At 40.2% G+C, this 21216-nt stretch overlaps 1 protein-coding gene across 1 annotated transcript in view; it reads right to left on the bottom strand.

Annotated features, from left to right (window-relative positions):
• Nucleotides 1-21216, bottom strand: part of LOC140485902 (superoxide dismutase [Cu-Zn]-like) — a 48060-nt gene that overhangs the window by 6465 nt on the left and 20379 nt on the right. Inside the window, exon 4 of the mRNA XM_072584350.1 lies at nt 12441-12558. Within this exon, the coding sequence (XP_072440451.1) occupies nt 12441-12558 (118 nt within the window). The remainder of the gene's footprint in view (nt 1-12440; nt 12559-21216) is intronic.

The raw sequence follows: 21216 nt of genomic DNA, 5'->3' as shown, positions 1-21216 counted from the left end.
GAGTACAGGGAGAACTGGCCATTTTGGATACAGAACTGGCTCAAAGGTAGAAAACAGAAGGTGGTGGTGGAGGGTTGTTTTTCAGACTGGAGGCCTGTGACCAATGGAGTGCCACAAGAATCAGTGCTGGGTCCTCTACTTTTCGTCATTTCAATAAATGATTTGTACGCGAGCATAAGAGGTATAGTTAATAAGTTTGCAGATGACACCATAATTGGAGGTGTAGTGGTCAGCGAAGAAGGTTAACTCAGATTACAACTGGATCTTGATCAGATGGGCCAATGGGCTGAGATGTGGCAGATGGAGTTTAATTCAGATAAATGCGAGGTGCTGCATTTTGGGAAAGCAAATCTTAGCAGGACTTATACACTTAATGGTAAGGTCCTAGGGAGTGTTGCTGAACAAAGAGACGTTGGAGTGCAGGTTCATAGTTCCTTAAAAGTGGAGTCGCAAGTAGATAGGAGAGCGAAGAAGGTGTTTGGTATGCTTTCCTTTATTGGTCAGAGTATTGAGTACAGGAGTTGGGAGGTCATGTTGCGGATGTACAGGACATTGGTTAGGCCACTGTTGGAATACTGCGTACAATTCTAGTCTCCTTCCTATCAGAAAGATGTTGTGAAACTTGAAAGAGTTCAGTCAAGGATGTTGCCAGGGTTGGAGGATTTGAGCTATAGGGAGAGGCTGAACAGGCTGGGCTGTTTTACTTGGAGCGTCGGAGAGTAAGGGGTGACCTTATAAAGGTTCACAAAATTATGAGGGGCATGGATAGAATAAATAGAAAAAGTCATTTCCCTGGGGTGGGACAGTCCTGAACGAGAAGGCATAGGTTTGGGGTGAAAGGGGAAAGATATAAAAGAGACCGAAGAGGCAACTTGTTCACGCCGAGGGTGGTATGGAATGAGCTGCCAGAGGAAGTGTTGGAGGCTGGTACAATCTCTATGACTTTATGCTCCTGTTCTTTTGTAACTTGAGTACAGAAGACAATAAACCTAATTCTAATTCTGAGGAAGCACTCTGGAAGACCAGTCCTGCTGATCATAAAGTCATCATAAAAATTAAACAGTCCTTAAAGTATACAGAATTTCCCAATATACTGTCTTTTTGATAGGCTGTCAGAAAGCACAGACTACTTTCTGTACTTAACAAGAATTAATATTTATAACAGAGAGGTAGAGAGAGAAAGAGAGATAGAGAGAGAGAGAGAGAAATGCCCCACCAGTCTTTCTTCACATGTACTGCTACTGAACTGAACCAAAAACTCTAATCTAAACAAAGGCTAGCTACACAGATAGCTGGGCACTCCCCTTTGATTATATTTTTTTAAGACATGAAAGCCTTTGGCAGAGGCATTTTCTGTTCGGAGTAAACAAACAGGGCCCCAATACACCTTTCAAACCCAGCCGAGCTGGAGCCTGGCCAATTACCCCCTCTCTTGGGAAAAAAACTTAAGGGCATAGTAACCTTATATAAAAAAAATCATTATGACAATGGTCACAAAAAATGGGTGTTATTGGTAGCAGGAAAGACTGACGAGGGAGTTCAGCGGTCCTTATTCATAGAACTTGCTGAGATGATCCTTTTGTTGATCCAAAAACTGCTGCTTAATCTTCTTTCGCCAGGTATTTTCACTGGTTTGCAGGAGACACAGGGTGAATGATTTACACTTACAAGGACCTCGGATTTCTTAATTCGAAGTCACAGTTACAGAAAATGATTAGGGAAAATAAACTAATTAATGACAGGCTTGAGATGCTTTTCACTGCAGAGCAAAAATACCTTCTTTTTCAGAGGTCCCAAGGTTTCTGACCTGAACATTTGCATCCCCAAACTGTTCAGTTATCAGGTAGCCAGAGTTTTGGCAAGCAGGAGGGCCTTTGTCATCAATAACTGGACACTGGTCCCACAGACCAATCTGATACTTGTTGTTAAACATAGCTCCATTGTTAGGTAACGTACTGGCTCCAGCTCATACGCAACTAGACTTGGCCCACTGCTTCAATCAAAGGCTGTGTAAACAGCATATGAGTGTCAGGTTACTTGCTTTAAAAATAGTGCAGCAATCCTTGGTTTTTAAAAAAAATGTTCCTTTTCTGTTTCAGCGATAAATCAAAAAAACAGATAAAGATATTGTATTTACAATATGAAAACATATAATAAAATTGATCAGGAACAAAATTTTGTACGTTAGATATACAGTGAATTTTCTTTTAATTAATTCTTAACTCAAGAAGCATTAAACCATCTAGAACAATACCACCTGTTGATTGGATGTTTTTCCTTACCACCTTTCCTAAATAGTGGCACAATGTTAACTTACCTCCAGTCTTCCAGCACCTCACCTGTGACTACCGATGCATATATCTAAGCAAGGCAGCCAGCAATCATTTCCCTAGCTTCTCCCAGCGTTCAACAGTACACCTTATCAGGTCCCAGGGATTTATCCACATTTATACATTTTAAGCCATTCAGCACCTCCTCCTCTATTATATGGACATTTTTCAGGATGCCGCTATTTACATTCCCATATTCTATATCTTCCATATCCTTCTCCACATTAAACACTGTTGCAAAATACTCATTTAGTATCTCCCCCAACTCCTATGATTGCACATATGGGCGGCCTTGCTGATCTTTAAGGGGCCCTCTTCTCTCCTTAGTTACCTTTTAGTTCTTAAAGAATTTTCAGATCCCTTTGGATTCTCCTTAACCCTATTTGCCAAAGCTAACTCATGTCCCCTTTTTCCCTCTTAAGTATACTCCTACCACCTTTATACTCTTCTAGTGATTCACTTGATCTGTACCTGAGAGATGCTTCATTCCTTTTCTTCACCAAAATCTCAATTTCTCTAGTCATCCAACTTTCGCTACACCTACCAGATTTGCCCTTTACCCTAACAGGAACATACTGTCTCTGGGGTCTCATCTCATTTTCAAAGGCTTCCCCATTTTTCAGCCGTCCCTTTACCTGGGAACATCCCTTCCCAAACAATTTTTGAAAGTTCTTGCCTAATATTGTCCTCCAATTCAGAACTTTAACTTTTAGATCTGGTTCATCCTTTTCCAACACTATTTCAAAACTAATAGAATTACACTGGCCCCAAAGTGTTCCCCACTGACACCTAGCCCTGTCTTATTTCCCAAGAGTAGGTAAAATTTTGCAGCTTCTCTAGTAGGTATATCCACATGCTGAATCAGAAAATCATCTTGTACACACTTAACAAATTCCTCTCCATCCAAGTCTTTAACATTATGGCAGTCCCAGTTTATGTCTGGAAAGTCAAAATGCCCTACCGTAACTACCCTATCTTATCTTACAGACAACTGAGATCCTACAAATGTATTTCTCAATTTCCCACTGACTACTACTATAGCACAATCCAATAAAGGTGATCATATCTTTCTTATTTCCCAAATAACTTCCGTGCATGTAGTCCCAGGAACATCCTCCCGAAGTATAGCTGTAATGTTAACCAAAGAGAAACACCATGCCCTCTCCTTTCTTTCCTCCCTCTCAATTCTTCCCGCAGCATTTGTATCCTGGCACATTAAACTGTCATTCCAGTCCATCCCTGAGCCACATCTCTGTAATTGCTAGGATATCCCATTCCCATGTTGCCAACCATACCCTGAGTTCATCTGCCTTACCTGTTAGGCCTCTTGCATTGAAATACTTCAATCAGTTTAATTCATCAGTCTGACCTCATTCTCTGCTTTGCTCTTGCCTGCCCTGTTTGACTTGCTTCTTTTTCCAACTGTACCAGTCTCAGACTGATCTCTTTTTCCTCACTATCTCCTTGGGTCCCATTGTTTCCCCACTAATTTGAATCCTCCCAAGCAGCTCTAGCAAATCTCCCCACTAATATGTTAAGCCGCTTCCAAGTCAGGTGCAATCCGTCCTTGTTGTACAGGTCACTTCTACCCCAGAAGTCTTTCCAATGATCCAAAAACGTGAATCCTTCTCCCCTGCACAAGCTCTCCAGCCACGCATTCATCTGCTCAATCCTCCTATTCCTACCCTCACTGGCTTGTGGCACTGGAAGTAATCCAGATATTACTATCGTCGAGGACCTCCTTGCCTCCAACTGCCGCTCCAACTGATTCATGTGATCTGACAGGAATCGTAACCAAACACACTTTCTGCAGACATATTCATCAATAATATGGAAACTCCTCCTCATCTCCTACATCCAACAGGAAGCGCACATCACTCTACTAAAGGCCAACTTTGCTCCTTAACAATCTACAAACTCAGAAAATAGCATAGTCTTACTACTCTTACACTGTTCCAGGCTAACTTAGTAGCTATTGTGTTTTTAAAGTTTAATCAAGAGATGGATCTTAATATAACATAAAACCTAAAAAGAACCCACTCAAGTCACTATCATAGATTTACAAGTAAAAAACAGCAAGTTTACACTTTTAAAAACCACTTAGCTGCTCCTATGCTGTGAGCTTCCCCACACAGGTTTCTCCAAGGTCAGCTGCGAATTTCGCCGTTTGTTAATTCTTCTTAAGACAAGTTTCAATGTCCAGATATACTCGAAATCAAACTGCAGAATAGTCAGTTGTGCAGATTCACTGCTGGGTCAGACAGCAGTCCAGGTTTATTTCTCCATTTGATTTATTTGCTATGTGGTTGCTACCTTTGTCTGTCTTCTTCCTTTTTAAAAATGCCATTGTTTTAACCTTTCTTTTCCCCAAAGTTCCAAAACAATGCAACAGCTTAGAGAACAGCAATTGCTGCCGCTAGAATTTGAGGAAATCAGTTCCAACACTGAAAGTACCTCAAAAAAAGGAGCAGCTCTTACAGCCACAACCTTTTACCATCCTCCTTCTTGCCTCTCAGTGTCAGGGACCTGGATCCAATTCCATCCTTGGGCAACTGTCTGTGTGGAGTTTGCACATGGGTTTCCTCCGGGTGCTCTGGTTTGCTCCCAAAGTCCAAAGATGTGCAAGTTAGGTGAATTGGCCATGCTAAATTGCCTGTAGGGTCCAGGAGGTGCAGGGTAGGTGGGTTGGCCATAGGAAATGCAGGGTGATTGAGTCGGGAGGTGGTTCTGGGTGGGATGCTCTTCAGAAGCTCAGTGTGTACTCTATGGACCAAATGGCCTGCTTCCACATTGTAGGGATTCTAACAAAGATGACAACACTTGTGTCACACAAATGATGGTCAACTGACATCTCAAACAGCAGATAATCCACACTTACTGTCCATATTCAACAGCATTTTCAAATTTGACAAGCCACCCCCATCTTTTGTTGAGGTATCATATGGCATCAATGAGCCAGACCCTGACCACTGCCACAGAACTGCATCATCTGTCATGCTATCACTGTGATTCCATCTACTTTGGGAGTAGTTAGACATCGTAGGAGGTTGAGGTAGGAAAAGATTCAACAAGAAAAAGAAATACCAATAAGTGACACCATGGGCTTAGAGCATGTAAGTAATGTAAATATAGTTACATCACTATATTTTCATTTATTTGTCATAAAAATGGTAGCGGCTGAATCCCTCCACTCATCTTCTAGTAAGCTCCTTGAACCACTTAACATAGTTGATGCACAACTTAATTCCACACCTTCATTCAATATCTTGATACTTTTCAGATCAATTTTTGTGAGGCAATGTTGAAAGTTGCAAATTTCTTATGATGCGGAGATTTCCATTATTTCCCTATCCTTGTGTGTAAAACAGCTTTTTTTCTGATTTGAAAGTGTGTTGATGGAAAAGCGCAGCAGGTCAGGCAGCATCCAAGGAACAAGAGAATCGACGTTTCGGGCATCAGCCCTTCTTCAGGAATGAGGAAAGTCCAGCAGGCTAAGATAAAAGGTAGGGAGGAGGGACTTGGGGGAGGAGCGTTGGGAATGCGATAGGTGGAGGGAGGTCAAGGTGAGGGCGATAGGCTGGAGTGGGGTGGGGGCGGAGAGGTCAGGAAGAAGATTGCAGGTTAAGAAGGCGGTGCTGAGTTTGAGGGATTTGACTGAGACAAGGTGGAGGGAGGGGAAATGAGGAAACTGGAGACATCTGAGTTCATCCCTTGTGGTTGAAGGGTTCCCAGGCGGAAGATGAGGCGCTCTTCCTCCAACTGTCGTGTTGCCATGGTCTGGCGATGGAGGAGTCCAAGGACCTGCATGTCCTTGGTGCAGTGGGAGGGGGAGTTGAAGTGTTGAGCTACGGGGTGGTTGGGTTGCTTGGTCTGGGTGTCCCAGAGGTGTTAGACACCCGGACCAACCAACCCAACCATCCCGTAGCCCAACACTTCAACTCCCCCTCCCACTCCACCAAGGACATGCAGGTCCTTGGACTCCTCCATCGCCAGACCATGGCAACACGACGGTTGGAGGAAGAGCGCCTCATCTTCCGCCTGGGAACCCTCCAACCACAAGGGATGAACTCAGATGTCTCCAGTTTCCTCATTTCCCCTCCCCCCACCTTGTCTCAGTCAAATCTCTCGAACTCAGCACCGCCTTCCTAACCTGCAATCTTCTTCCTGACCTCTCCGCCCCCACCCCACTCCAGCCTATCACCCTCACCTTGACCTCCCTCCACCTATCGCATTCCCAATGCCCCTCCCCCAAGTCCCTCCTCCCTACCTTTTATCTTAGCCTGCTAGACACACTTTCCTCATTCCTGAAGAAGGGCTGATGCCCGAAATGTCGATTCTCCTGTTCCTTGGATGCTGCCTGACCTGCTGCGCTTTTCCAGCAACACATTTTCAGCTCTGATCTCCAGCATCTGCAGTCCTCACTTTCTCCTTGAAGATTTTTTTCTGATTTCCCAACAAAAGACCTATTGCCTCACTGCATCTAACCTAAAATATTAAACAGCTCAATCTGACTTTATTTAAAATTCCAAGAATATGCAAAAGTTTGTGCAACCTGTGCTCACAACTGAACCACCCCATATCACTCTTTCCAAGGCTGAGATTTCATTCTCAAGATGGAATTCAGTACTACAAATAAGATCTGACTATTGTTTCAAGTAACTGAAGGACAAGCTCCTCATTAACAACATAACAGATTTTGACTTGGGAAACAGTCGCACTAAATCAAAATTTGTAATGAGATCAAATTTGGGGACAGGGTGTGGGGATAGTAATTTCTGAGACAGTTATTTGTGGGTCAAGTTCAGGACTCGAGCGCAAATAAAATCAGATTGATATATCAGTGCAAGACTGAAAGAGGAGTTCTACACTGTCAGAGGTATCATATTTGAGACAAGGTATTAAATTGAGGGCCTTTCAATTTTCTCAAGTGGACACTAAGGACCATATTGCTTCACTTCAAAGCACAGCAGAGTAGTTATCCCTGGCACCTTAGCCAATATTTATCTGCAAATAACATCACAAAAACAGACTACTTTGATACTATTATAGTGCTGTGTACAACAGTTTGCTGTTTACAGATTGCCTATCACATTCCTACATTACAATAGTGAATATTCTATGATGCAAAGCATGGATTTAATTCCTGCACCGGCTGACGTTAATATGAAGAACTCGCTTTCTCAACATCTCCCCTCATCCGAGGGTTGATGACCCTAAACCACTACTAGTCATCTCTCTGTAATGAGAGAGCATCCCTATTGTCTGGTTGGACTACAGTGACTTTACCTTTACTTCATAAGGTTTTCATTGGCTGTAAAGTACTTTGGTTACCTGCTGTCTTAAATCCACAAAAGTAAAAAACTTGCAGATTGGGTGTGTAAATAGCAAATGAACTTCACATAAACATGTGTCAGGTGATATTTTCTGGAAGAATAAGGAAACTAAATGGGATAGAAGAACAGAAAGATCAGGGGTACAAGTGTTATTATGATCCCATCCAATATTATTACTCGACAGATCATATCTGACATCAAAACCTAGCTTGCTAGATAATGTTTATTTTGGTTTTAACAAAGTGTTGTCTCATTGAAACATAAGCATGCAAGGTTGCAGCTTTTGTTTTAACCATAAAATAGAAGTTTATTTACCAAAATAAATTCAATCAAATGAAATGATAAAATAAAATAACCAAAACTATTTATTTACAATACAAATTCAAATAATGTTAAACACACAGAAAAGTACAATCCCATTAATCCCACACATACCTTTACAAGTTCCAAACTAAAAACAATATGCCACTCATGTAACCTATTTATCTCACTCTGCAGAATCTGTGTCACTCTGACCCCTTGCCTCCCCAACCATTTTTATGTCATTTGTGAATTTGGATATAGTACAATCAATCACTTTCCTCATCAAGTTATTCATACATATTGGAAATAATGCCCAGCATTGATTCCTGTGGCAAACCACAAATTTACAGGTTGATAGCTTGAATTTGCCCCTCCTTTTCCTAACTCTGTTTTCCATTAGACAATCCTTAATCAATACTTATGTACTACCCCCAACATCTTAGGATATTATCCTAACAAGTAACCTCAAGTTTAGTACCTCATTAAATACATTCTGAAAATTCACATTTATTACATCCATTGTTTCCCCTTTATCTATTCTGCTGGTTACATTCTAAAAGAGTTCTCATAAATTTGTCAAGCATGATTTCCCCATTCATGAAGGCATGGTGATTCTGCTTAATCATGTTAAGTATTCCTAAATGCTCTATTATCAAATCCGTTTATATTGCAGTCTCTCATTTTCCGCGTACAGATATTAAGCTAACTGGCCTACCTTTTTTATTGTCTCCTTCTATTTCCAAATAATAGGTTAGCTTTGCATAGATTTGAAGTTTTCCAATCCAGAATCTAAGAATTCATGGAAAATTACTACCATTGCATTCATGATCTTCCTTAAATACCTTTGGATACATCCCATAAGGCCCAGGGACTTAACGGTCTTTAGCCCCACTGGTTTCTCTCATGATAGTTATTGCATTTATTTCCTTTTCTCCTTTTGTCCCTTGAATATTTAGTAATTTTGGAATGCTATTTATGTTTTCCACTGTGAAGACTGATGCAAAGTATTTATTCAACTCCTTGGCCATTTCCTGGTTCCCCATTATTATTTCTCCTGCCTCATTCTCTAAGGGGCCTATATTCACCATGGCTTCTCTCTTCCTTTTTTATATATTTATAGAAACTCTTGCTGTCCGTCTTGATAATACTTGCAACTTTACTGTCAAAGTTTATTATTTCCCTTTGTTGATCTTTTGTTGATTTTGTAGTACCTTTCCAGTCCTCTGGCTTACCACTAACTTTTGCCACATATTATGCTTTTTTCTTTCCATTTAATGTTATCCTCATCTTTCCTGGCTAACCAAGATTAGCTCATTTTCCTTCCTAGACTCCTTTTTTCTCAATGGAATATGTCTTTGTTGTCAGCCATCGTCATTGTTTCTCAACTGCCTTTCGCTGCTCCGTTCTCAAACCACTCCAGCAAGCTCTACCCTGATCTCTTTGTAATTACTATTATTTAATCTTATACAGTTGTTTCTAATTCCAAGTTCCTCCCTCTCAAACTGAATACTAAAGTCATCTGTGTTATTTCACTGTTCCCTGGCAATCTTTTACTCTGAGATCATTTATTAAACCTGCCTCATTACACATCACGAGTTTCAAAGTAACCTTATCCCTAGTTTGATCCACAACACAGTATTAGTGACAGGGAAAGGGTTTATGGAGGACAAAGAGAACGCTGGCCAAGTGAGAATGGAGGCAAAGCCACAGAAGAGTTCAGAATCATTCTGCATTCCAATCTGTGATGGGGAAATATTGGAATAAAATAGTCCTTTGTTGAGCATAGACTGTTCAGTGTCAGAGATCGAAGGTGAAACGGGAGAGTAAATACAAGACAAGAGGTGGAATTAAAAGAAGATGAAATATGTAATATCGGTTAATAAAGCCATTGAAAAGTAAATGAAGCACAAAGGTTAATTTGTAGAGAAATAAAATTGACACTAGAGAATAAAACATTAGTTAAATCACATTTGGAATATTGAAAATAGTTCTAAGTACTGAAGTGGTAAAATGGTTTATTAAAGTAATACCAGAATGGATAGGTTACACCTATCAGTAAAAATTGGCTGGACATCTTGAGCAAAAAAAATGTAATCTTTAAGAATAAACATATAGAGAAGATGTTATTACTTGTGGGTGGGACCAAAAGAAGAGACCATAAATGTAAGGCACTCACTGAAAAAAAAATCAATAGAAGATTAACAGAATTCTACTTTTCATCTAGAATGGCTGAAACATGGAACTCATGGAACTACAAAGAGTAGCTAAAGGAAACATTACAGATCCACCTCAGGGAAAATTGGATAAATGTAAAAGGAGGAAAGATCAGGATATAACAGTGAGCCGAACACTCTGTATCTATTCTTTAAATAGCTATTTAGTTATGTAACACAACTATCAAGCTTTGTTTGGCACTCCAAACTATTCATTCTGAGTAAAAAGGCTGAACAAATACATTCTCAGCAAAAGGAAGAAATCAATGTACAAGCCAGAAGAGGCAGGTGAGGTCCTAAACAAATACTTTGTATCAGTATTCACCAAAGAGAAGGAATTGGTGGAGGATATCTCAGGGAAGGGAGTGTCAAATTTCTAAGCCATGTTGCTATTAAACAGGAAGAGGTGTTGTGTTTCTTGAAAGATATTAAGATAGTTAAGTCCTCAGGTCCAGATGGGATCTATCCCAGAATATGGAGGGAGGCAAAAAAAACAAATTGCTGGAACATTGACAGACATCTTTGTATCCTCTTTGGCCGCAGGTAAGATCCCACAGTACTGGAGAACAAGCAATGTTGTCCCATTGTTTAAGAAGGGTAGCAGGGATAATCCAGCAAATTACAGGCCTGTGATCCTCATTTCAGTGGTAGGGAAATTATTAGAAAAGATTCTCAGGGACAAGATCTATATGCATTTAGAAGCGAATGGAGTTAATAGCGATAGACAGCATTGTTTAGTGTGGGGTAGGTCATGTCTCAATAACTTGATTGGGTTTTTTTGAGGTGGTGAAGATGATGATCGATTGGGGAAAGCAGTTGATGTTGTCTACATGGACCCGGTAAAGCCTTTGACAAGGTCTCTCATGGCAGACTGGTGCAGAAAGTGAAGTAACATGGTATCAGGGATGAACTGGCAAGGTGGATCCAGAACTGGCTTAGTCTTAGGAGACAGAGGGTACTGGTGGAAGGATGCTTTTTGGAATGGAGGGTTGTGACTATGGTGTTCAACAGGGATCAGTGCTGGGACTCTGCTGTTCGTGGTCAACATACATGATTTGGAGGAAAGCATACCTGATCTAATTAGTCAGCTTATGGATGATACAAAGATTGGTAGAGTTGCAGATAGAGAGGATGGTTGTCAGAGGATGCAGAAGGTTAAAGATCAGCTGGAGATGTGGGCAGAAAAATGGCTGACGGAATCTAATCTGGACAAATGTGAGGTGATGCATTTTGGAAGGTAAAGTACAGGTGGAAACTATACAGTCAATGGCAGAACCCTTGGGATTGATATGCAGAAGAATCTGGGTGTGCAGGTCCACAGATTACCAAAAGGAAGCATGCTTACCTTCATTGGAACGGGCATTGAATAGAAGGAGCTTTATAGAACTTTAGTTAGACCACACTTAGAATAGTGTGTACAGTTCTGGTCACCACACTACCAAAACGATGTGAATGCTTTGGAGGAGGTACAGAAAAGGTTTACTAGGATGTTGCTGGCCTGGGAGATTTTAGAAATGAAGAAAGGTTGGATAGACTGGATTTGTTTTCACTGGAACGCACGAGGTTGAGGAACCGGATACAAGCTTATAGGATTGTGAATGGCTAGGGTAGAGTGGAAAGTACGAGGCTTTTTTCTCAGGTTGGAGGTGTCAATTATTAGGGGACATGGGTTCAAGGTGCTAGGCTTTAAAAGAGATATGTGTGAGGCAAGTTTTTCAAAGGGTGGTGAGTGCTGCTAAAGGAGATGGTGGAAGCAGACACAATAGCAGCATTCAAGAAAAACCTGAAAAAATACATGAATAGGAAGGAGATAGATGGATACAGATCCTGTAATGAAGACAGCTTTAGTATGGAAGGGCAAAATGTGTTGGTGCAGATTGGAGGACTGAAGGGCCTGTTCCTGTGCTGTTTTGCTCTTTATTCAAAAGTGAGCAATTAATACATTTAGCTTTTAAATTGATTTTGATGATTGCATAGCACAGCATTCGTTTTGTAAGGGAAAGTTTTCACATTGATGGAACGAGGTAGAAGGGTGTGTGACTGGTTGAAGTTAAAGTTAAGTTAAAAAAGTGACAATATGGGTAACAACTGTTGAGATGGTTAACTGTCCTAGACTATCCAATGAAAGGGTGGGATAATGGCATGAAAGTAAATTCATAAGATCAAATGTGTGTGTCGTATTATGCTTTAATTTTCATTCCAACAAGCCATTTGTTCAGAACAGCTGTATAACAACTGAGTCTGTGGGAAGAAATATTTACCACCAAAGTGCGTCCAATTATTGAATAATTTCCAGCCAAGCGAAGAAGTCGGTCGTGCATTTCAAACTTAGCAACACCATCATCATTGGCTTCAACATTACCCAGGTCACCAACATGTCTATAAAGAATTGTAGAAGTTTTAAAATTAGAAGTACGTTCTGCAAGAATAGATAAGAAATTACAATGACAATGCTTTTACATAACTCTTTCAACATATAGAAATGTGTTCAAGAACTGTTACATGAGGAAGATGGTTTTCAATTCAATTCATTCCACTGCAAGGCAGGGAGCCAATGTAAGCAATAAACGTCAGTGCTTAAATAATAGTTCACCCAGCCTGTACCACAGACATGCAATACATGCCCCTAAACTATTTAGTTGAAACAAACAAAGTGTTCTTTAATTTAAAAGCAAATTATGCAGCTATTGGAATCTGAAATCAAAAGAAGTTGTACTAAGCAGGTTAGGCAGCAACTGTGCAATATATTTTTTGGTTTGTGACCAATCATCATTTTAGGAAGATTGTGTCTGGATTCTTTGCCCATCCAATTATACTGAGGATCAGACACTTGCTCATTGCTGCACTGTAATTTCCAGCCAGGGAATTCACTTCATTTTCTTAAAATTTGTTTTTAAATTTCATGTGATATTGTTTAAACAGGTGAATTTCAGAACAAGAGGAGGGCAATACCAAAAAGAAAACAAGGATTACTACATTGCAGATCTAGACACACAAGTGTCACAACCAAAGCTGGAGAAATGCACTTCGCTCTTGTACCATTATCTCGTGGGTCACAGATTAATATAAAAATATATTTCTCAGTTGCTGAGATAGCCAATCAAGTATTATATTTAGGTCAAGTTTTAATTAAAAAGAGCCATCAACTAAGTTCCTTTAATAAACAATTGTTTTTATCAAAACAATACCTTTTCAAGGATTGGTTAACATATTCAGTCAGAAATATAAAGTCTAACAATGATCTCTCTAAATAATGCCAAATACACACTTCAGGAGAAAAAGAGAAAAAAGGAATTTTCTCTGCAATTCACTTAAAACAGCCACTTGCTGACCAATAGTGTTATTCAGATAAGTAAACAAGATAATGCATATAATATTTTAAAGTCTGTCACTCCCTGACATTGTGGTACATATGGTCAAATTAATTATCATGCATGAATGTCTCTGGAGTATAGATAGACACAGCTTCCTCAGGAGAACAACTGAAGAACAAATAGATAAACAGATTATGGAAAGATGCAGAGGCAACAGGGTAGTAGTGATGGGAGATTTTAATTTTCCCAACATTGACTGGGATTCACTTACTGTCAGAGGTCTGGATGGAGCAGAACTTGTAAGAAGCATCCAGGAGAGTTTTCTAGAGCAGTATGTCAATAGTCCGATGAGGGAGGGGGCCATACTGGACCTGGTGTTGGGGAATGAGCCAGGCCAGGTGGTAGAAGTTGCAGTGGGGGATTTCTTTGGGAACTGCGACAATTCTGTAAGTTTTAGAATACTCGTAGACAAAGACGAGAATGGTCCTAAGGGAAGAGTACTAAACTGGATCAAGGCAAATTATATCAAAATTAGGCAGGAGCCGGGAAATGTGGATTGGACATATCAATTGTGGACTTCCTTTCAAATAGCTATGTGGGAGGCTTTCAAAGATAGGTTAAAGATAGTGCAGGATAGGCATGTCCTATTGAAAGCAAAGGGTAGGAAAGGCAAGATTCGTGAACTGTTAATCACAGGAGAAATCGTACGACTAGCCAAGAGGAAAAGGGAAGCGTACTTAAGGTCCAGGCAGCTAAGAACATAACAGGCCCTGGAGGAATATCGGAAGAGTAGGATCAGTCTTAAATGAGGAATCAAGCGGGCTAAAAGGGGTCATGAAATAGCTGTAGCGAACGGAATTAAGGAGAATCCCAAAGCTTTTTATTCTAATATAAGAAGCAAGCAGGTAACTAGAGAAAGGATTGGTCCACTAAAGGGTAATGAAGGAAGGCTCTGTGTCGAACCTGAGAGAATGGGTGAGATTCTGAATGATTATTTTGCATCAGTGTTTACTGATTAGAGATGGAAGCTTGATAACTCTAGATCACATTGATGTAAGTAGGGATGATATGTTGGGTAGACTAGAGATTATTAAGGCGGTTAAGTCTCCAGGACTGGATGGGATCTATCCCAGATTGCTGAGGGAGGAGAGAGAGGGAATAGCTGGGGCCCTACAGATATTTTTGTAGCATCCTTAAATACAGGTGAGGTGCCAGAGGACTGGAGGATTGCTCATGTTGTCCCCCTGTACAAGGAGGGTACTAGGGACATTCCGGGTAACTACAGACCAGTGAGCTTGACGTCAGGGATGGGAAAGTTGCTGCAGAAGGTACTGAGGGATAGGATCTATTTATACTTAAAAAAGAATGGGCTTATCAGTGATAGACAACATGGTTTCATGCAGGGTAGATCATGCCTTACCAACTTAATAGGGCTCTTTCAGGAAGTGACCAAGTTTATAGATGAAGGAAGGGCTGTAGATGTCATATACATGGACTTTAGTAAGACGTTTGATAAGGTTCCCTATGGTAAACTAATAGAGAATGTGAAGTCACATGTTGGGCAGGGTGTTCTAGCTAGGTGGATAAAGAACTGGTTGAGCAACAGGAGACAGAGAGTAGTAGTTGAAGGGAGTTTCTCAGCATGGAGAAAGGTGACCAGTGGTGTTCCATAGAGACTAGTGCTAGGGCCACTGTTGTTTGTGATATACATAAATGATCTGGAAGAGGGCACTATTGGTATGATCAGCAAGTTTGCAGATGACAAGAAGATTGTTGGAATAGTAGAAAGCATAGGGATCTGTCAAAGAATACAGCAGAATATAGATAGACTGGAGAGTTCAGCAAAGAAGTGGCAAATGGAGTTCAATCCAGGCAAATGTGAGGTGATGCATTCTGGGAAGTCTAATTATAGAGCGAATTATACCGTAAACTGAAGAGCCCACAGGAAAATTGATGAGCAGAGAGATCTGGGAGTACAGGTCCATTATACCCTGAAGGTTGCTGCACAGGTGGATAGAGTGGTCCAGAAGGCATATGGTATGCTTGCCTTCATCAGACGGGGTATTGAGTATAAGAGCTGGCAGATCATATTAAAATTGTACACAACGTTGGTTCAGCCACATTTAGAATACTGTGTACAGTTCTGGTCACCACATTACCAAAAGGACGTGGATGCTTTGGAGAGGGTGCAGACAAGGTTTACAAGGATGTTGCCAGGTATGGAAGGTGCTAGCTATGAAGAAAGCTTGAGTAGGTTAGGTTTGTTTCCATTTGAAAACAGGAGATTAAAGGGGGACCTGATTGATGTCTACAAAATCATGAAGGGCATAGACAGGATAAATAGAGATAAGCATTTTCCCAGGGTAAAGGATTCAATAACGAGAGGTCACGCTTTCAAGGTTAGAGGTAAAAAGTTTAAGGGGGATACACACGGCAAGTACTTTACACAGAAGGGTGGTAGGTGCCTGGAATGCGTTGCCAGCAGAGGTAGTAGAAACAGGCATGGTAGATTCATTTAAGATGCTTTTGGACAGATGAATGAATAGGTGGGGAGCAGAGGGATACAGATGCTTAGGAATTAAGTGACAGGTTTAGACAGTAGATTTGGATTGGCTCAGGCTTGGAGGGCCGAAGGGCCTGATACTGGGCTTTAAATTATCTTTGTTCTCTTTGTTCTTTGTTAAATACAATATTGGAAAGTTCCTGCAAGTATTCTTCACAAAGAAAGAAGGTTTCACCCAAAATCAACAATCACTTCAAAAAGTAGGATCAGCTGTGCAGCCCTTCCAAAAATGCTTCTGGTACCCCAACTATTTACAGATATCAAAGCACTCTGTCTGTTAAGCCAATGCTCAAATAAGGCTCTGCAGCAAATCCAACGTCCACAATGGGCTTTCAATTACTTATTTTCATGAAATAAGTCTAGGCTTCTCTACTAAAGTTCAACAACATCAGTTTTTCCACAATCCTTCAAAAACTTAAGTTGTGTGAGAAGCGTTAAACATGAAGAACCTTTGTAACAGAAATGACGAGACAGTTAATATCAACATTATTGTTCCCAGAACCTGGGTCCAAGATACAAAAATCTTCAACTTATTTCATATAAGCAGGTACAATACGCAACACTATCCCTCTCAGGTTATGAGCGTGCTTTCCACTTTCTACCTCAACAAATTTCAATACATTCTTCACCTTTAGTTCCAAATCAATGACCTCATCCATTGCAGTCCTCACATCAACTGCCAGTAGCATTATCGTTTCACATCTGATACATTTCCACTCTAATACCATGCTCAGGGGAGTAGCAAGACTGGGTATGAACAGTTGATGTCACAACCCTCATCCAAGTAGAGAAGGATGCTGTAAATATTAATGGCACAACAAAAAGAAACATATTCAGGCAAGGGTTGAAACTCATCAGAACAAGGTGTCTGCCTATCAACTGGCACTAATTCATAATCTAATTTTCTTTGCAATGTACAATAAATTAATTTAAACTGCAAGTCTTTTTATTCTTTCTTGAGAAGTAGATGTCACTTTGTGACCCATCCTGAATTTCCTATGATTAAGTGGGCATGACACAGACATTACTGTTAGGAAAGAAATTCTAAGATTTTAATCCTCCACCATTGAAGGAACAGCAATATAGTTTCAAGTTAGAATTGTGAAGCTAGAGGTGAACCTGTAAGTGGGTTATATTTCCTTGCTTTGGCAACCCTTAATTTTCTAGCTTGGTTGAGGTTTCAGGTGCAGGTTTTAGAATGTGCTGTCTAAGGACACTTGATGAGCAGTACATCCTGCTGCCATTGTGCATTAGTGGCAAAAGATGCGACAGTTTGAGTTGATGGCTGGATGTCAATCAAGCAAAGGGATTTCTCAAGTGTTAATGGAGCTGTACTTAACCAGGCAAGTGGAAACTATTCCATCCTACTCCTTAATTCTGCATTACAGATGGTAGACAAACTCTAGGAAGTCAAAGAGTGAACTACTTGCGGAAAAAACTCAGGTTCACAGACCTGCTCACAGTCATTGTATTTATATAGCTGGTCTGGTTCATTTTCTCATCAATGATAGCCCAGAGATGTTGACATTGAGTGAGTTTACTAATTCTAATGGCATTTCTTTTGCAGGGGTTTATTACTATCTAGCATCTTGTAAGTAATATTCAGGCTAACCCTCATCAGTATAAGTGATAACCCCACTTCTCCCATTGCCCCTATGAATGGAATGACACCTGATGATGAGGGAAACAATGTAACAAATAAGTAAGGCAAAGAAACATATGTTTGAAGATGCTGGGGGTGCGAGACGTCTTCAGTCTATAATATGAAGTTCAAATGATCCTATTAAAGTTTCAGCCCTTAACTTGGCTTCCAGTATTCAAAGTTGATGTGACCTTTAATAAATGAGTTCTGGCCATCTTGATTCCAAACCTGGAACAGAAGTAATGTGTATTCTACTATTGCTAGAGGAACTGGGCAGATGAAAATCTGTAATATAAAACTCCAGAGAAAATATTAAGTTGTTAATGATAATTTCCCTTTATTCACCTCAAAAATCAGTCAATGAATTTAAAGAATTCAAGCTGTAGTCTTCGGGCCAGAATCTGATATTGAGTTTGTCTTTGTAATGGTAACTCTTGTCCCTTATTCTAGGTCTTTCTCAGCAACAATTTTACATGAGTTCTCATAACATTTTTGGACTGACTTCGATCCATTCAAGAAAGCCTTGCTAGTTTCTGCCAAGCACTTTGTTTTATCAGTTAAAGTTTTTTTTAATAGATATTTTTATTGAAAATTTAACATATTTTTACAAGTTTCCAAATAAAAAAACCCCAAGTATAAACAGTGATATACAATTAAATCTTAAATAAATAATAAAACAAAATTTATCAAACAAAAAAAATACCGAGAGAAAAAAAACAAAACTCAACTAACTACTAATCTAACCTACAACTAATCAGAGTGTATAATTAAGTCTCTTACATTATTCAAAGAAGATAAAAAAATGACAGATAACACAGTAATTGGGTAGTTAGATACATGCTCGTAATGTGCTAACATCAAATCGTAACAAAACCCATATTCGTGCAGGATTCCTCTCCCAAGGGGCCCTGGACCAGCCAACTCAATTAAATAAAAGCCCTTGTTAGGATGGCCGAGATATGTGTACTAATGTAATTCAAGAAGGGCTGCCATATTTTATGGAATAATGCGGACTTTTGGTGCACCATATTTGTAAGGAAGTCAAGGGGAATACATTCCATGATTAATCTGTGCCAATTCGAAAGTCCAGGGGGGCCCTCAGCCATCCAGTTTACCAAAATATGTTTCCTTGCACAGAAAGAAAGAATAGAAAATAATCTCTTCCCATGCATATGCAGGGAGGGTAAGTTCGAAAAGCCCAAAAGGAGAGATACAGGGTTCACTCTAATTTCCATTCCTAAGATTTGTCAGAGCACTTGCTACTTTAGTCCAATATCTACGGATCTTATGACAGGTCCATAAACAATGTACAAGAGTGCCCACCTCTATTTTACATTTGGGACACATTGGAGATGCTCCTGCCTTAAAATTTGCCAATCGGTCTGGTGCTATATGGGTCCTATGAAGTATCTTCAACTGAATGGCCTGAGTTCTGTTGCAGATGGTGATTCTTCTCGCGTTTTCCCAAATGTCATTCCACATTTCTATAGAGATTTCCAGTCCCAAATCCTGATCCCATGTTTTAAGCAGATTGTCCATATCTCCTGCTACTTCATAATGTACTAAATGATAAATAGGCTGATGGAAGATAACCCCATTGGCCATACCACTCTACGTTCTCTACCTGATTTATAAAGACTATCTTTCTTCTTGTGTATGTAGTCTCGAATTTGGAAGTATCGAAAGAGGTAACCCTTAGGTAATCCAAATTTCAAAAGACATCAGGACCCCTTTTTTAAACAGATCCCCTAAACATGAGATACCCCTGGATCTCCAGAGTTTGAAAGTGACAGCTGTAAGCCCAGGTTGAAATCCCCATGGTCCCACTATCGGAGTATAGGGGGATGTTTTATGTGAGTTGCCCTTATTTTGCCACATTATATTCCAAGCTTTAATTGTGTTTAGTATTATAGGGTTTTTACAGTGATCCGTAATGATTTTCCTCTTGTCTGAAAATAAAAGGTTAATAAGTGGGTATTTTACTTGAGAAGCCTCAATGTCCAGCCAGATTGATTGCAGGTCAGACAAGACCCAATCGGCCATGTAACCTAAGAGGGAACTTAACTGATATTTCCTAAAATCTGGGAAATCCAATCCTCCCCTTGCCTGTGGAAGCTGTAACTGCTTCAGCTTAATGAGAGGCCGTCTATGATTCCAGATAAAAGGAACCCAACCAGCTATATAATTTACGTACTGCCAGCCTCGGCAGCATCACCGGAAGCATTCTCATAGGGTATAGGAGACTAAGCAGGACATTCATTTTAATTAGTGTTATTCTACCTAGCCAGGAAATTGGAAGGTCTTCCCATCGCTGGAGGTCCTGCCTTATCCTTTTCAGTAAATGCACAAAGTCAGCCTTGTATAACTGACCAAATACTGGGGTAATAAAAATGCCTAAATATAAGAAACCCTCCAGGGACCACCAAAAGGGAAAGTGGGATCCGTCCAATAAGTGGGATATACTAGCAAGGCCACCCATTGGCATAGCCTCAGATTTTGAGAAATTAATTTTAGAGCCTGAAAATACACTAAATGTATTAATAACTTGGATTAAGCGAGGCACGGACATCAAAGGATTACTGAGAAACAGAAGATCATTTGCATAAAGGGTAATTTTATGTTTACCTGTATCAATCCTCGGGGCCGTTATATTAGGGTCAATCCGTATAGTTTCTGCTAGTGGTTCAATTATATTAGGATCAGCCCGTATACCTTCTGCTAGTGGCTCAATTATTAGCGTAAATATCAACGGCGAAAGAGGACATCTTGATGGCAGCCCTTATCCACACTGAAGCTATCCGAGCCTAATCCATTGGTAATCACAACTGCTTTGGGATCACTATACAGTGTTGAGACCCGTTTGGTAAACGCCTTTCCAACACCAAACCTTTCCAATGTGTAAAACAAATATGACCATTCAACCCTGTCGAATGCCTTTTCCACGTCTAATAAGACTACTACGTCTGGTATCTTTCCCTGATGGCAAGCTTGAATCACATTCAAAACCCTTCTGACATTATTGAATGATCTACGGTCCTTAATAAACCCCATCTGATCCTCCTTTATGATTGGTGGCAATATCCTTTCTAGCCTCAATGCTAACGTTTTAGAGAGGATTTTAAAATCTACATTTAGCAAGGATATTGTTCTGTATGACACGCAATCTTCTGGGTCCTTTCCTTTTTGAAGATAAGAGAGATATTCGCCTCTTTCAGCGAAGGCAGGAGACAACCCTGACTGTATGAATAATTATACATGTCCATAAGTGGACCAGCCAATATTCCTGCAAATTCTTTATAGAATTCAGCTTGAAAGCCATCTGGGCCGGGCGCCTTACCGCTCTGAAGTTGCCTGATTGCGTCAAGTATTTCTTGGATTGTTAGGGGAACATTCAAGACCGATACCTGTTCCGGAGTTAGGTCCGGAAATGTCAGGTTTTTAAAAAATGACTGCATCCTCCTAGTCCTGTCTTCGCAATCCTGCAATTTATATAAATCAGAATTAAATTTTCTAAAGAT

The sequence above is a fragment of the Chiloscyllium punctatum genome, chromosome 15 (assembly GCF_047496795.1).
Source record: "Chiloscyllium punctatum isolate Juve2018m chromosome 15, sChiPun1.3, whole genome shotgun sequence".
NCBI lineage: Eukaryota > Metazoa > Chordata > Chondrichthyes > Orectolobiformes > Hemiscylliidae > Chiloscyllium > Chiloscyllium punctatum.
This window is presented reverse-complemented; position numbering and strand designations above follow the sequence as displayed.